General features: G+C 37.8%; 1 protein-coding gene across 2 annotated transcripts in view; it reads right to left on the reverse strand.

The window, feature by feature from the left end:
- EFEMP1 (EGF containing fibulin extracellular matrix protein 1) overlaps positions 1 to 17637 on the reverse strand; it is a 70117-nt gene that overhangs the window by 14829 nt on the left and 37651 nt on the right. For both annotated transcript variants that reach the window (XM_043468603.1, XM_043468604.1), the window contains exon 5: positions 2997 to 3119. In XM_043468603.1, coding sequence (XP_043324538.1) covers positions 2997 to 3119 — 123 coding nt within the window. The remainder of the gene's footprint in view (positions 1 to 2996; positions 3120 to 17637) is intronic.

Consider the following 17637-nt stretch of genomic DNA (forward strand, 5'->3'; position numbering starts at 1 on the left):
TTTGTGAGTAATAATACAACAATGTGGTAGGGTTGTTGGGGGGATAACATGAGATGATGTAGGCGAACTTCCTTGCACAAAATAGGTAAAAACAAATGGAAGCTATTATGAATAAGCTGCAAATATATGTGATTTAACTTGAATATTAAATAAACAATAACAGTGTTCACATAGCTTCCCTCCTAACTTATTTAGCTGTCTGATCAGATGTTATGTCAGGGAGGCCATTTCTGTCCATCCATATAAAATAACTTCTGCTCCATCTACCCCTAATCCTGCTTTATATTTCTTTGTAGCCAGTGACACTCCCTGCCATTGTGTTATGTGTTTATTTGCTTCTTGTCTGTCCTCCTCACTATAATGCATGGCAAATAAGATCCATTTTCTCCCCTTGAAGTGGAGATAAAGTATTTTTTGTCTGTTGTGTGCTTAATACCTAGAATAGGGTTTGGCATGGTAGGTGCTCAATAAACATTAGTTGAATGAATGGAAAGTTCATACTAATTAAGAGCAGTTGTGGCACAGTCCTTCTTGTACCTAGTATCATAGCCAGGTGACATATCAATAGCTAAGTTAACTGGTATTTTCTAATAGCTCCATGAGGGCCGTGATTCTGTAAAATCTGTTTGTTTACCACAGTGGTCCAGCACCTAGCACATAGTAAGCCCTCAATAAATATTTGATGAATAAATGGTGTATGTCTTTTCAACAAGTAAACATTCACTGAACCTTTGTTATTTGTTAGCATTGTGGTTGGCAATGTAGGTTTACACTGCTAAACATATGATGATAATCATATGTATATTCTACTCCATCTTGTATGGAAAACAGGCATGAAAACAAATTATTGCATGGAATTATAAGATCAAGAATAGAAAAGTGTACAAGAGATAAAGGGAGCACCATTTCACTCAAAGTGTGACTTGCTGACCACTGCTGGTCTATTTGGGCCAGTCCACAATGAATAAGTATAGAAATTGGGAGCATGTGTTTAGGAATAGCAATTTGGTGTTACTGCAACATTCTTATTGTACTCTACAGAAGTATTGATATATAACAGGCTAGAAATTTACAAAAAGAATCCACCAAAGTTTGAGAATTACTGGCATAGAGGAGGGAGTGACTATATTTGGGGAGATCATGGAACACTTCCCAGAGGAAGTGACCTTGACCTGGAATTTAAGACTTGAATAGGAGTTTGTCAGGAGCGCATGTCTCTGGTACTGAAAGCTTATACAGAGGTAGCAAAGTGTGACACTGTGTGATGTATTGGGGAACTATAACTCGTGGGACAAAGCTAAAGTGTAATTGTTTTGGCAGGAGAAGGGTGTTGTTACAACAGAGTTGGGCAAGGATCAGATGGGGGAAGACCTTATATGCTGTTGAGGAATGCAGTGTTAATTCTGGGGGTGAGGGGAACAGCAGGGAAGTCACATGATTAGATCTGAATTTAAGGACATCTCCTACCGTATCATAAAGAGCTCTAACCATATGTTCTATTTACTTTGATTCTTCCCATAGTAGGCTGGGTTTGTTCCTCTTCTATACTTATTATACCCTCAGTTGTTTATTTTCCTGACTAATAGAATGGGCAAAACTTTGGTGCCTATGAATTTTTCCAAACAATTTTCTCCTAAATCACAGCTTCAGTCACTGCAAATTCCTGGTCCTTCATCCGAGACTGGGCACTAGCCCCAGCACCTAGCAGAGCCCCAAGGCAGACAGAGCAGGGCCAGGGCCTATGAGAGCTCAGAGTGGACACCCTGACACCAACAGCTCACATTCACTGGTGAAAATTGAATGTGGCGTTGCCTGTCCCCAGAGATTTTTATCCTCTGTTCCTAAGAGAAAATAAGGACTCTTCACTGATCTAATGGTATGAGGAAGTATGTAAGTCAGTGGACAAAGGGGGTCAATTACAGAGTTTCATCCTAGTGCTGGGCCTCAAGATTGCACCCAGAACACTTTAGTTGACTTCTTATTTGCTAGCCTCCCCATATTGTGTTCTCCCAGTCATTCAAAATGCATGCATTGAGCATCTACTTGGCTGGCAGACTTCAGGGACTGGGGAGACAACAATGACACAAACCAGACCTGGCCCCTGCCCTCAGAGAACTCAACTGGAGCTCTCAAGAAGGACTCACGTGTTGCGGTTCTAGTATTGGAGCCACTTGTAACATAAAGAATGTTTAGTACAAGTCTGTTAACTCATTACATAATGATGGCACACAACTATTCAACCCAGGACCAGGCACCATTCTAAGCATTCCTGCACATGAGATCTTGAGATAGGGGCTGGTTTTATTTCCACAGTACAAAGGAAAGAAGTGAGACACAGAGGATTTAAGTAACTCAAAGTGAGTTAGGGATGGAGCTGGGATTTGAACCTTACTATTTGCTCTATAGAGCTTCCCAGGTGACTCAGTGGTGAAGAATCCACCTGCCAATAAAGGAGATGCAAGAGATGCAGTTTCTATCCCTGGGTCAGGAAGATCCCCTGGAGTAGGAAATGGCAACCCACTCCAGAATTCCTGCTTGGAAAATGCCATGGACAGAGGAGCCTGGTGGGCTACAGTTTGTGGGGCCACAAAGAGTTGGACATGACTGAGTGACGGGGCACACACACAGCACACACTTGCTCTGTGAGCTATGTTACACTAAAACCTAGTGAACGAAGCCCATGGCATCAGTGTTTTAGAGCGAGGACACCAAATAACTAGTTTAAATGATTTTCCTCTTTGCTTTTGTGGTCTCACTCATACCCTAAGTTTCTGCTTTGGCTTAGTCTAAGATGTAACTGACACTTTGATATCCAGAATATGCTTAACCTATAAAGTTGTTTTGTTCTCGTTAATGTGGAAAATGGGTTGGTAGTCAAAGAAAGAATAAGCATTATCATTCTGCAAATAAAGATGAGTGCTTTGACTTGAAGGCCTGAGGGTTAAACAATTAAGACGCTCCAGACAGGACTTGGCTCACTGCACTGATGTACTTACCTACACACTGCTCTCCTCGCTTCTGATACCCAGGAGGGCATTGACAGGTGAAGGAACCTCGTAAATTGATGCACACTTGATCGGCTCTACAGTTGTGTGTCCCTGCAGTGCATTCATCTATGTCTGATAAAGACAAGAGCACAGAAAGAGTTTGAGTTGACTGTGGAGATGTTGGTATTTCCTCCATCTTTTTTGACATATTTTTCTTAAAGAAACCAAGTTTTCACTCTATTCTTAAAACATTACTCTGTAATACTGTTTTATTGGAAATGCTTAAAACGATAAATTATTTCAAATGTTCAGAAAGTAGTTTCATAGATGCCACTGTATATCACTTATTAATAGATTTAACAAATACTACATTCTGCCATGCATGCTTCAGTTCACTTTGTTTTGTTAAGAAATGAAACACTGGAGGTGTAACCAAAGCTTTACTCTATTCTCATCCCTTTATCCACCCACCTACTACCATCCTGGTAAGTATGAATCCTTCCTTGAGATTTTTTTCTTATAATTCATTGAACATATATGCACCCATTAGCATATATGGTATTGTTTTGGGTGTTTTAAAATGTTAAATTGTATGATACTTGCTTTTTCACCCAATATATCACATTTGAAATAATTTCTAAAAATTATTCTAAAAAATAATAAAATATATAATAATATATATTGTATATATTAATATATAATATAATGCAATGTATATAATATAATATAATATATAATAATATAAAATAATAATAAAATATTCTAATTATTTCTAAAAATTATTAGACCAATCTCTAAAAATCTGCCTAACACCTAGGTAAAAATCAAGCTTTAATGTTATGCATTGCTTGTTGCTGTTTTTTTGTGTGTGTGTGTGTAAACTTTAGCATAACATGGATGAATAAACTTTTCATTGCAGATTTCAAAATAAAAGGGATTAAATTTAATCATATTCCTCTAGGAGAGATAGGCTGGTGTAGTTTAAAATACATATTTTACCAAAGCATTTCACGTCTTGAAATAATTTACTAAATATACCTTAAGGAGTAGGTAGATTTAGTTTTAGAAAAGTAAAAAAATGTTCAGTTTGAGATCAACATGAATATGCATGGCATAGTCCCTTCACTGTTTACCTGAAACTACCACAACATTGTTAATCGGCTCTACCCCAATACAAAATAAAAAGCTTAAAGTCTGGGGAAAAACATGATGTGGATTTGTGTGTGTGCACTCCTATTGGAATAATTTATAAGTGAAATTTAGTTCTGCCTTCTCCACATCACCTTTGCATTCATTTGAATCTCTCATATTTATGAGGTTAAATAGCACAGATGAAAAGATTATGAAATTTTGGCATTCTTCAACAACTGAAGACTCTAAGCTTCATTTAAAAATATCTAAAATTTGTAATTCCTAGATGACAGATTTTGCATAAAAACTGAGAGAGGTTTTGGGGTGTCTGAATCATCACTGTGGTAGACCCGTGGAGGTGCTTTGGAGGAAATAGTGGGCCAAAAATCAGTACTGAAAATGAACCATCAATAATTAGAATTTATTCCTAAATCCTGCCTTCCTTTTAAGAGGCTCAGAGAGTTGCCCCAGGTGTATTGCCTTTCATCTTCCTTTATTTTCAAGCATAATTGCTGCACTTACACTACTCAGTATATTAATGTAGGAAGCTCAGGTTATAAGAGAGTTGTCCTCAGATATCGGCTTTGGTTAGCTGGGTGTGGAAAAGACAAGAGGGATTCTTTCCAAGAGAAAGAGGGAGGGGAGATAAAGAATCCCCGAGGGGTGCCTGGCTGTTTATTGGATAATAACCTATAAAAGCATCTACTTACATAATTCTTATTATCCGGGTTTAAAGTTCTGGCAAAATTTTTGTTATTATTTTTATGTCTGTTTTGAAAATTTTTATTACTATTTTCAAATCAGTGATTACAACTCTGTCCTTTCTAGGTACTATGCAAAGGTACGGCAATCTTTCTTTGAAATTATCTGCTTTTTTTGGTGTGTCTTTTATTATTTTCTCATATGCACTTGATGAAAACATGTCTACTGGGGTTTCTTCAGAGCTTTATGACTCGCTAATACAGAAATGACAGCAGAATTCCTATTGTTTTATGTCAAGAACATTTGCCAGCATTTGCAGTGATAACAGCCCTGAGAGATACAGCAATGTGAGATTCAGATGTGGCAAGTTTCCTCAGTACATGCTGGCAGAAGATCAAGGGCTTGGGTTGGCTGCTGCATTTTCTAAAGGAGGCCTCACCAGTGACTGTGGCTTTTCTTTCTGAGACATCCCTTTGCAAACTGCCTCCACCCCATTGCATTCCTGATGTGATTTCCTTCCTATTCTTTTTTTTTTTTTTTTGTCCCCTTCAGTTCTCTTTGATAAATAGGCTAACATTTCCAGTGGAATTAATATATCATTAAATAGGTTTCATACATAAAAGTCGTGCTCCCTGGACCAGTTCCTTTTTAAGAGCCAGGTTTGTTTACCTTCTAAGAAGGATAATTTAATAAAAGTATTAGGTGAATTAAAGTAATTCAATAAAAAAAAACCCAAAAAGCAAATAAAATGCCACCATTTCTACTGCCACTATATTCTTTTCTCTGTCAATAACAAACAAAACTGAAACAGGATTTCCCTCACCTAGGATTGACTGGTGATATTTTTAATATACTTTCTACTTACCTGGATTCACTTTTAGTTTTAATTCTTTCAGATGGGAAAACTCCCTGAAATTCAATAAAACACAATTGCATGAAATCCCCTTTAAGAAATTATTTCAAAGGAGTCGAATGGATGCTTCATCTTACACCTTGAGCTGCATCTGCTAGTAAATGAACAGACTAAATTTTCCTTTATGGCTTTTCTGACTAGGGTTTAGAATATTTATCTCCTTTTCTCTTTGCAAGTTATGTAATGCTGAAGGATGTGTAGATAAACCAGATTTTCCTGAACTATCTTCAATAAGACTGTAAATTTGTTGGTTTATTTAAATAACATGGTTTTATTAATTTGAAAGTTGTTCTTTGAGATCTTGTTATTGTTTATTCACACATGTATACAAAATCATGCAAAAATCATTTTACGTTGTTAAACTCTTTTATGCTTATCTTTTCTACTTGTATGCATCTAAAATATACTACTATGCTAGAAACTCAAAGCAGAATATCCATCTCTGTGCAGATGCACCAGCAGACCTGGCTTTCCCAGGTATGTTTATAAAAGTCCTCTGTGGTGGGAATACCTTACTCACAAAAGCAATTCTTTATTCATAAGGGAAACTACTCAGGTCAGTCACAGTTTCCCTGATAATCTAGGAAACAGTACTCTGGGGAGAGGAGTTTTTGTGATGCTTTTAAACGATTTGTAAGTTATCTTTGACAGTTCAGCTCACTAGGTTCTTTAGGTAGACAGTTATCACGTTTCTTGGGCCTTGAAACCAAGTTCTTTGAGGACAAGGTCTTTGTATTACTTTTTTTTAATGTATTCCTAGAACCTTACAGAGTCCATGAAACATGATGGGTTTTCAAAACATAATTGTACAATAAATGGAAGAATGAATCAAGGTTGTTTGCTAAGAATGGATGCCTATGGTTTAAAGAAAGTAGGGTCAGTGTTTTATCTCACAGAACTAAACATTTACAAGACAGAGTAACAGGCAAAATGTAAGAAACACACCAAAATGTCAGCAAATGGAAATGGCTATAAAGCAACGGAGTAGAGAAATACAGAAGCTAGAAAAGAAAAAGGCAGCATCAGAGGTGGAAGGCTGGCCCAAGGAGGTGAATTTTGAGCTGCATTTTGAAACAGGTAAGGTATGTGGACTGGCAGAAATAGGCGGCTAGGGGTTTTCTTGGTGGCTCAGTGGTAAAGAATCTGCCTGCCAATTCAGGAGACATATGGTTTTGGTCCCTGGTCAGGGGAAGATCTCACATGCCATGAAGCAAATAAGCCCATGTGCCACAACTACTGAGCCTGTGCTCTAGAGCCCAGAAGCTGCAGACTGCTGAAGCTCACACACCCTGAAGCCTGTGCTCCACAACAAAAGGAGCCACTGCAATGAGAAGCCCACACACTGCAACTAGAGAGAAGCCTGTGCTGCAATGAAGACCCAGCACAGCCAAAAATAAATAAAACAACACATGTGAAAAAAATTTAAAAAGAAAAAGAAATAGGAGGCTATTTCTAAGCAGAAGGGAGATCACATTAGAAAATGCTGATAAGATAGAAGTGGTTTGCATGAGAATGGCAAACAGCTGGAGTCAGCATGGCTGGAGGTACTGTGTATGAGGAGTTTGGTGCAGTGCCTGGTTAAAGGCGCTCATAAAATGGTAACTCAACTCATGAGCAAAATTCAAGGCCTTAAATGTGTGATTGGGCTCCCCAGGTGGTACAGTGGTAAAGAATCCACCTGCCAATGCAGGAGATGCAAGAGATGTGGGTTCAATCCCTGGCTTGGGAAGATATCCTGGAGGAGGAAATGGCAACCCTCTCCAGTATTCTTGCCTGGAAAATCCCTATGGACAGAGGAGCCTGGCGGGCTACATTCCATGGGGCTGCAAAGAGCTGGACACGACTGAGCACGGCACAGAGCACAGAGCAAAGGTGTGATCAGAGTTTAGACTGAACACCACAGGAAGCAGCTCTGAACTATGTAGACACAGCCTAATGTAAACATTACCAAAGTACAAAATAATAGAATGTGCTTCCTAAAATATCACGACACATAAATCAACTCACATTTCATCATTCTAATGTATTAAGAATAGCTAATGGCAATATTTGGTGATTCCCTCATTTTTCAAAAATGTGCCCACACTCTCCCTTCCAGTGATTTATACCATTGTAGGTCTCTCTCTTGCTGACTTTGGCATCATCACTGCGTTAAATAATCCAGCTGATCTTCGCTCAGCTCTCACTCCTAGCCTCTTTATCGCACTGATCCCCAGTCTATAGAACTGCATATTTGGTTTTCTGTCAGAGTTAGTAGAGGCAACTGTGTCCACATCTCTGTGGTGTCCATTAAGTCCCTGCTTAGGCCCTCATTCTCTATGTTTTTGGCTCCTGCCCTTCAGTATGACTCATATTTCCCAAACCCCTGACTCATGCTGCTTTCTCTCTCTTATGCAACATTTTAATCTTTGCAATGTTCTTTCCATAATTTGATAACTTACCACGACACGGAGTTACTTCAGTGTGTTTTCATGGGCAAAGACTTTGTGTACCTTAAATGTTCTATATTACCACTTATACTTTTCTTGTGCTGCTTTACATTAAGGGAATAATTTAGAACTACTTTGGAATAAACCACCATTCACCAGATGTTGTATTTGATGAGAATACACTGAAATAGGAATAAGGGGACTGAAATTATTATTCTATCACTGCCTCTGTGATCTAGGGCCATGACATCAATTCCTTTCCTGTTTCTCTGTCTGTAAAATGGACTGTTTGTCCTTAACGATATGCAAAGATTTTTAAAAGTTCAGAATTTTCAAAATACATCTTTTTAATTCCAGACCATAAATCCTTAGAGTAAAATAACCAGATCTTTACTAGTTCTGAGTGGGCCACTGTAAATATTATTTGATAGCAAAGAAAAGGTAATGGTTAAATTCAAGTTGCTGCTATTTCATGATCTTTGTGGATCTAAAACCTTATTATGTCTTCCCTGACAATACTAATTTAACCTCATAAATGGAGTGAAGTAGGAGAAAAAGGTCAAGATTCATATTTGCTGTAAGGAGGAGTTACTTTACTCCTGGCTGCTTTCGTCCCTCCCTCCCTCCCCCTTTCTTTCTTTTCTACTTTTTTCTTTCTTTTTTTTCTATAGTGACAGGATAATAAATTAGTTCCCAGCAAAGTACACTTTCTACTTAATCTATGAAACTGTTTGAAGAAAAGAGATTCATTGGGTGAAGATCTTATATTTATTTTGGATATTAATCTTATTTTCAATACAATCCTGGAAGGTAGCATCTATTTCAGCAAGTGCTGAGGCATTGCTATTTTATTGCTGTTTTATCCATTAATGACTATTGATAGTGATAGCCTGAGTAATAAAGGCATTATATTATGTTGCCTGAAATCTGATTAAAGATAAGATGTGTAATATTTTATATGACTTCATATACAAATTTGTTAAAATTCTAAAATTAACTGGTGTAAAAATAGGTAAATATTTAATAGTATTTAAACATCTATTATTTGTTTAGGAAACAGACCTACAAGCCTCTGATTTCATCCTAATAACAATCCTGTGGAATAATGGTCTCATTATCCACAATCTTTGGATGAGGCAGGAGGATGCCACTGAAATATAGGTTGGTAAGTGACCTGCTCAAGGTAACACAGAACAGAGAAGTCTCAGAGTCAAGAAAGATTTCTCTTTTGCTTCTGTAATTTAGGTCTCTAGAAAAACTTATTTCTTAAGATTTCTGGATAGTAGAAGTTCTACTGTATATATATACATATATAAAAATATATATATATTTCTTATATATAATATAAATATATAATTTTTCTTAGAATTAAAGAGAGGGTTGTTAATCATTAGGGCATTGATTCCTCCTTTGCATTTTTCTGCTCCATCGGAGTAACATTCATAGCTCTCCAAGTCTTCCGTTTCCCTCCCCAGTTCTTAGCCAATTATCAACAATTTTTGTCAAAGACTTTCTATTTCCCTTGCTGCTTCTTTAATAGTACTGGAATCAGATTTATCTGGGACAGATGCCCAGTTCTAGTTAGCTTTTCACCCTTCTGAAATTATCAGCTAGAATTCACCCAAGCTAAGCAGTTCTAGTGGGGAAAATAAATACTGACATTGAGTAACAAAAGAGGACTGTCTTTGTTGATGGCCAGCAGTAGATTTATAGTTCTAGATTCTTATCTGTTCTGGCAAGACAGATTGTTAATAGTTTGGTGCGCTTTAAATGATAAACAAAAATATCACCAAAATCAAGAAATATTAGCTTCCCAGATAGTTCATTTGTTCGTTTTAGAAGAGTAGTGAATCAACTATACTGGAAGTCCTTGGTACTGCACTGTGTTCTAACAGAACCTTGAAATGTGCTATTACCATGTGGAAAAGTCATGGTACGTGTGCTTGGAGTTGCCTTGTCAGCCCCGATAGCGGATTCGCACTACAGATGACCTTCTCTCACCTAGCTTCCTCTGTCTAGAGGTGTTCATTTGCAAGATGTTGGATGAGATTAGACATGAGGTTCATGCCTAACCTCATGAATTCATATCTAACATTCATGAATGTGGGGGAGAAAATCAACTGGTAAACATAAATGATCAACTTGTGACTCATCTCTGCTACAAACAAACCAAATGGACCAATCAGGCCAAAACAAGGACTCAAAGACCTTAATCCTCATTCTTTAGCTCTTTTTGCACACTTTCAAAGTGAAGCTTATTGCTTTTAGAATCTTAAGGGAAATATATTTTCTACTGATAAATGGTTGTTAATTGTCAGGAGTGTTCTCTGGAATCTCTGTGAATATGTCACATCCAGGTAAACTCTCTTTTTTCTTCTTAAACTTAATAATCCATTAGAAATATTTGAGAAAAGATGACCCTGGTATTTGAATGGTATTACAATCAGTCATTAATCTATAATCAATCATTAATACAGTGGAGGTAAAACTATTTTGAAACAAGCAGCACCGTCAGTCTTTGTTCTAGGGTGGCTCAGTACCAGGAATAAAGGATTCTGTGTGAAAGTTCAAGCCCATCCCATACATGTCAAGGACCTACTTCACACTGAATGGCCTTCAGAGGAGTTGTGATCCCATCTTATTAGGGGATGCCTTTGCCTTGACTGAGAAGGGAATGGCAACCCACTTCAGTATTCTTGCCTGGAGAATTCCATGGACAGAGGAGTTCGGTGGGCAATGTCCATGGGGTCACAAAGAGTTGGACATGACTGAGAGATTTTCCCACACTTGCACTAATATTTCAATTGTGTTTTCTGGTGCCCCACTACTTCATCTTGCCCCTCCCACCTCCCTCCTATTTCCAGCTCCAGATCACACCACTGGAGAGTGATGAACTGATTGGAGACTGAGTACATTCAAAGGAGTCCACCATGCCTTCCCTGAGCACTGTGATTTGACTCCTGGCCCCAGTCCTTGAGGCCTTAACGGCCAGATTAGTCAGCCTCTCTAGCCCAAGGCACACACATTCCTGGCTTACTCCTTCAGCCCAGTCATCACTTGAGGTCACATAAGCCGCTGGCTATGGCAATGCCAATTATAACAAGCATGGCTTGAAGACCTCCTAATTGTATGAGAGCAATTACATTATACTTGTTGTTCATTTAACAATAAACAGCTTTTGGGCCCACTAAATTGAGGCATACTACTAAATTTGCTGAATGTAACTTGGCAATACTTCTCCAAATCATTAACTGCCTAAGACTTTGAAAATAAAGTATATCTTTGTGCCTCTTGCCTTCAGAGCATGTTCCGTTCTTGTGTGTACTTTCCTACCCATTTCATTACACTGTACTTATGATGCTTCTGCATAATGTTTCCCCATATGCCTGAATGCCCTTACAGTTTTCTGAATTCCAAATGGATAGGTAGGATGAAGTGAGTGAGGGGTGTGACACCAAATTTGTACTAAATTTCCTTTTGTTTTTCATTCAAAATTTCAGCACAATGAAAAGCAATGAAAGGATAAATATGTGTGTAAATCTTAATGAATACTGACTTTATAAAATAAAAATAGTAAAGTCTTTCATGATTTATAAAAAATTAGAATTAAAATACATGGGAATAAAGGGCATATGCTGGCAGGAATATAAATGGAGTTTAAGTATTTTAAAGTCCTGCTATAGTCTGGGAAGAGGTAAAACAAATAAATAAAACCAATTTGTTCTGGACTTCGATAAGTCAAGGGTATATGTTAAAGTATTCCTTAGGGAAAGCACTAAAGGAATAGTAAAAGAGTATAAAACTCAAATCTAATACAGGGGAGAATGGAATAATACAAAATAGTCCATCATTGTAGTTAGAAAGCAAAAAAGAAAGGAAAGAGAAACAAACAATAATATGCAGAATGAAAAAAAGGGCAAATAGTAAAATGGTAGCTTAAACCTAAACTTATCAATAATTACATTAGAGGTAAGTGAATTAAATGCTGTTATGAAAACAAAAAGTTCTTAAAACAAAACCCAAATATGCTGTTTCAAGAGAAGTGATTTAAATATAAGGACACAGGTAGATTAAAGAAAAAGATGGAAAATATACTATGTAAACACTAGCCAAAAAAAGTTGGCTTTGCAATATTAATATCAGACAAAGTTGACTTTAAGGAAAAAAAGATTAGAAAGGATAAAAAATAATATTGCACTCATCTCACACACTAGTAAAGTAATGCTCAACATTCTCCAAGCCAGGCTTCAGCAATATGTGAACCGTGAACTTCCAGATGTTCAAGCTGGTTTTAGAAAAGGCATAAGAACCAGAGATCAAATTGCCAACATCCACTGGATCACTGAAAAAGCAAGAGAGTCCCAGAAAAGCATCTACTTCTACTTTATTGATGATGCCAAAGCCTTTGACTGTGTGGATCACAATAAACTGTGGAAAATTCTGAAAGAGATAGGAATATCAGACCACCTGACCTGCCTCTTGAGAAACCTATATGCAGGTCAGGAAGCAACAGTTAGAACTGGACATGGAACAACAGACTGGTTCCAAATAGGAAAAGGAGTACGTCAAGGCTGTATATTGTCACCCTGCTTATTTAACTTATATGCAGAGTGCATCATGAGAAACACTGGGCTGGAAGAAGCACAAGCTGGAATCAAGATTGCCGGAAGAAATATCAATAACCTCAGATATGCAGATGACACCACCCTTATGGCAGGAGGTGAAGAGGAACTAAAAAACCTCTTGATGAAAGTGAAAGAGGAGAGCAAAAATGTTCGCTTAAAGCTCAACATTCAGAAAACTAAGATCATGGCATCTGGTCCCATCACCTCTTGGCAAATAGATGGGGAGACAGTGGAAACAATGTCAGACTTTATTTTTTGGGGCTCCAAAATCACTGCAGATGGTGACTGCAGCCATGAAATTAAAAGACGTTTACTCCTTGGAAGGAAAGTTATGACCAACCTAGATAGCATATTAAAAAGCAGAGACATTACTTTGCCAACAAAGGTCCGTCTAGTCAAGGCTATGGTTGTTCCAGTGGTCATATATGGATGTGAGAGTTGGACAGTGAAGAAAGCTGAGTGCCAAAAAATTGATGCTTTTGAACTGTGGTGTTGGAGAAGACTCTTGGGAGTCCCTTGGACTGCAAGGAGATCCAACCAGTCCATCCTGAAGGAGATCAGTCCTGGGTGTTCATTGGAAGGACTGATGCTGAAGCTGAAACTCCAATACTTTGGCCATCTCATGAGGAGAGTTGACTCATTGGAAAAGAGCCTGATGCTGGGAGGGGTTGGGGGCAGGAGGAGAAGGGGACGACAGAGGATGAGATGGCTGGATGGCATCACCGACTCGATGGGCATGAGTTTGATTAAACTCCGGGAGTTTGTGATGGACAGGGAGGCCTGGCGTGCTGTGATTCATGGGGTCGCAAAGAGTCGGACACGACTGAGCGACTGAACTGAACTGAACTGCATGATAAAAGTTTAGTTCACCAGACAAATGTAGAAATTCTAAATGTAACTGCATTTAATCACATAGCCTCAATATAGATAAAGCAAACATGAATCAAACTAAAGGGCAAATGTCTATATACAGTAAAAGATTTTAACAATCTTTCCCAGTAACTAAAAGAATAAACACACATTTGCAAAAATGAATAGAAAATATGAATAACATGGATAAAAACTTTGAACTGACATATATAGAACACTGTACAGAATATATAGCCTTTTCAAATATTGAGAAAGCATTAATGGAAAATAACTATATGCTGGTCTTACGTCTAAATAAACTACAAAAATTGCAATATATTCTCTAACTGCAAGGCAAGTAAGATAGAAACAGCAGCAATAATGATGACAACACCAGAAAAATCACTCTCTTTTGGAAAAGAAGACATACACTTCAAAAGAGCTCATGATTTAAAGACAATAACAAAATTGAAATTTAAGACTATTTCAAACTAAGTGAAAATGAAAATGTTACTTATCAAAGCCTGAGGGGGGAGAAATGCCAGCCTTTAAAAAGGACTATAGCCCCTCCTCTCCTTACATCATCCTTATCTTCCCCCCACACTGTACCCAGTTTATAAGATCAGATTTGTATCTGAGCTAGTCTGCTGTGAGAGTGACTTGAGGATTTTGAAGGGCTGCTTAAAGAAGAAGGAAAAGATCTTGATTATGTCTTTCCAAAGAGCAGAACTAGAATAAACAGGCAGAAATCTGAGGAAGGCAGATTTTAGTTCAGTGAAAGAAAAAAATATTGTGGTCCTTGAACATTTTAAGGTATTAAGAGATAACGAGGTTCCTATCACTGGAAATATGGAACTGGTGTAACTTTAATCCCAGTAGTGTGTGTGTATATGTGTGGCAGGGGCAGGGGTGGGATTTGACCAGTTATCCGTGTTTAAAGATGGTGTTAAGGTACTGCATGCAAATAGTAACAGTTTCTGAATCTGGATGGTGGGTGATCAATGTTCATTGTATCATACATTCAACTTTAAACTTGAAAATTTTGATAAAAAACACTGAAAAATAGGTGCTGCATACCCCAGTGTAGAAAGTTGTGAGGAATTCAATAAGATTGAATATCTATACTTTCTCTTTTTGACATATGGTGTACATATATATATCTTTGTATATACACAATATATATTGTGATGTTTACTTTTATACTTTTATAATTTTTCCTCTAACATCTGAAAAACTTGCTCTATGACAAAATATAACAAGGAAAGATCTCATCTTAAGTGTTTTATTTTTCATTCTTTCTTCCTTGAGCAAAGAAGTAGTTAAGAAATCCTAGACTAAATAAAAAAAAAAAGAAATCCTAGACTTGTTATTATACTAATATATACTATATGCTATACTGTACTATATTATATAATATACTATATATATAGTATATATAGTTTACTAACAAATACTAACAAAATATATACAGTATACTAACAAATTCCTTGTTAGTTTTAAGAATTTTTCAGGAAGGAAGACTCTGCAGGCTTTATCATATTAAGGCAGAAGATTATTCAGTGTTCAAAATGTTAAATGCAAGCAACTATCAGCTTGTGCCCAAGTGTTTCATGTGCCATCATACCAAGTAAGATTTGACTTTTTTGTTTTGTTCCAAACTGATACTGTAGTTACCATTTCCTCCAAATTATTCATGAATTATCATGCATACTTGAATTTAATTTGCTGATAAATTGTGTTTGACCTACATAAACTATGGGATATCCCCTTACGCAGTGTTAAAACACTTTTAGTGATGTGAAGCAATAGCATTCAAATAACTCCTGATTATTAGTTCAAAGAGTACCTAAAGGCAATAGGGGACAAAATAAGATCAGTTCAGTTCAGTTCAGTCGCTCAGTGGTGTCCGACTCTTTGCGACCCCATGAATCATAGCACGCCAGGCCTCCCTGTCCATCACAAACTCCCGGAGTTTAATCAAACTCATGCCCATCGAGTCGGTGATGCCATCCAGCCATCTCATCCTCTGTCGTCCCCTTCTCCTCCTGCCCCCAACCCCTCCCAGCATCAGGGTCTTTTCCAATGAGTCAACTCTTCTCATGAGATGGCTAAAGTATTGGAGTTTCAGCTTCAGCATCAGTCCTTCCAATGAACACCCAGGACTGATCTCCTTCAGGATGGACTGGTTGGATCTCCTTGCAGTCCAAGGGACTCCCAAGAGTCTTCTCCAACACCACAGTTCAAAAGCATCAATTTTTTTGGCACTCAGCTTTCTTCACAGTCCAACTCTCACATCCATACATGACCACTGGAACAACCATAGCCTTGACTAGACGGACCTTTGTTGGCAAAGTAATGTCTCTGCTTTTTAATATGCTATCTAGGTTGGTCATAACTTTCCTTCCAAGGAGTAAGCATCTTTTAATTTCATGGCTGCAATCACAATCTGCAGTGATTTTGGAGCCCCAAAAAATAAAGTCTGACACTGTTTCCACTGTCACCCCATCTATTTGCCAAGAGGTGATGGGACCAGATGCCATGATCTTAGTTTTCTGAATGTTGAGCGTTAAGCCAACTTTTTCACTCTCCTCTTTCACTTTCATCAAGAGGTTTTTTAATTCCTCTACACTTTCTGCCATAAGGGTGGTGTCATCTGCATATCTGAGGTTATTGATATTTCTTCCGGCAATCTTGATTCCAGCTTGTGCTTCTTCCAGCCCAGTGTTTCTCATGATGCACTCTGCATATAAGTTAAATAAGCAGGGTGACAATATACAGCCTTGACGTACTCCTTTTCCTATTTGGAACCAGTCTGTTGTTCCATGTCCAGTTCTAACGGTTGCTTCCTGACCTGCATACAGGTTTCTCAAGAGGCAGGTCAGGTAGTCTGGTATTCCCATCTCTTTCAGAATTTTCCACAGTTTATTGTGATCCACACAGTCAAAGGCTTTGGCATAGTCAATAAAGCAGAAATAGATGTTTTTCTGGAACTCTCTTGCTTTTTTGATGATCCAGCGGATGTTGGCAATTTGATCTCTGGTTCCTCTGCCTTTTCTAAAACCAGCTTGAACATCTGGAAGTTCTCGGTTCACATATTGCTGAAGCCTGGCTTGGAGAATGTTGAGCATTACTTTACTAGTGTGTGAGATGAGTGCAGTTGTGCGGTAGTTTGAGCATTCTTTGGGATTGCCTTTCTTAGGGATTGGAATACTGTTCCCTAAAGCTATGACCTGGTGAGTTTTGATGCTAAAGATTTCTCAAGCTAGCATATAAATAGTCTTTGGACTTTTTAAATGAGTTTGGGGCATTTTACCCTCCATTTCCATTAGAAGCAAAAATACTATATATCCTCTGAAATCTCTCTCAGTTTTAAAAATCTGAAATTAAAGCTCACTTTGCTGAATTCCTGAATGCTGTTGTAAAACGGATTCATTTTCCAGCTCTTATCGCTTCTACCCTTTCTAACACACAATATTTGATCCTGGAAAACCTGAAAAACATGGTCTTGCTTCTTGAGAGCCATGCCTGTTTCTTCGTCCCTTATTTTTCATTTTCCCCTCCTCCTAATCTGTAGAATCAAAGGAGGATTTAAAATGGACTCATCTTTCTGAATAGGATTAAATGGCTCTGTTAACAGAGGGGGATGCATAGAAAGTTCTCTTCAATGTTTAGGCAGTACTGTATACCTGTAAAGTTACATACCTGCCCAGAATTTAGAGAAGCTTAATGCTTGATTGCCAGCTTAAAACTCTGAAAAAACATCTTGTGGGGAAACATGCCCTGTACACAGTTTCTGTCTGTAGACTACAAAGGAAGGTGAACCTGTGCCAGTTATGTGTTAAAGGTAGGTGCCAAACTTAGTCTTTAAGAGAATTTCTTGGCATGAATAAACACAGATAAAAAAAATGTCTATGTTCTTAGATCTGTTATATACACTTAAAATGGTTACCGCATGGAGCACATCCATAGAGTCTATCATATTCCAAGTTTTCATTTTAGAA

Source organism: Cervus canadensis, chromosome 5 (assembly GCF_019320065.1).
Source record: "Cervus canadensis isolate Bull #8, Minnesota chromosome 5, ASM1932006v1, whole genome shotgun sequence".
Taxonomy (NCBI): Eukaryota; Metazoa; Chordata; class Mammalia; order Artiodactyla; family Cervidae; genus Cervus; species Cervus canadensis.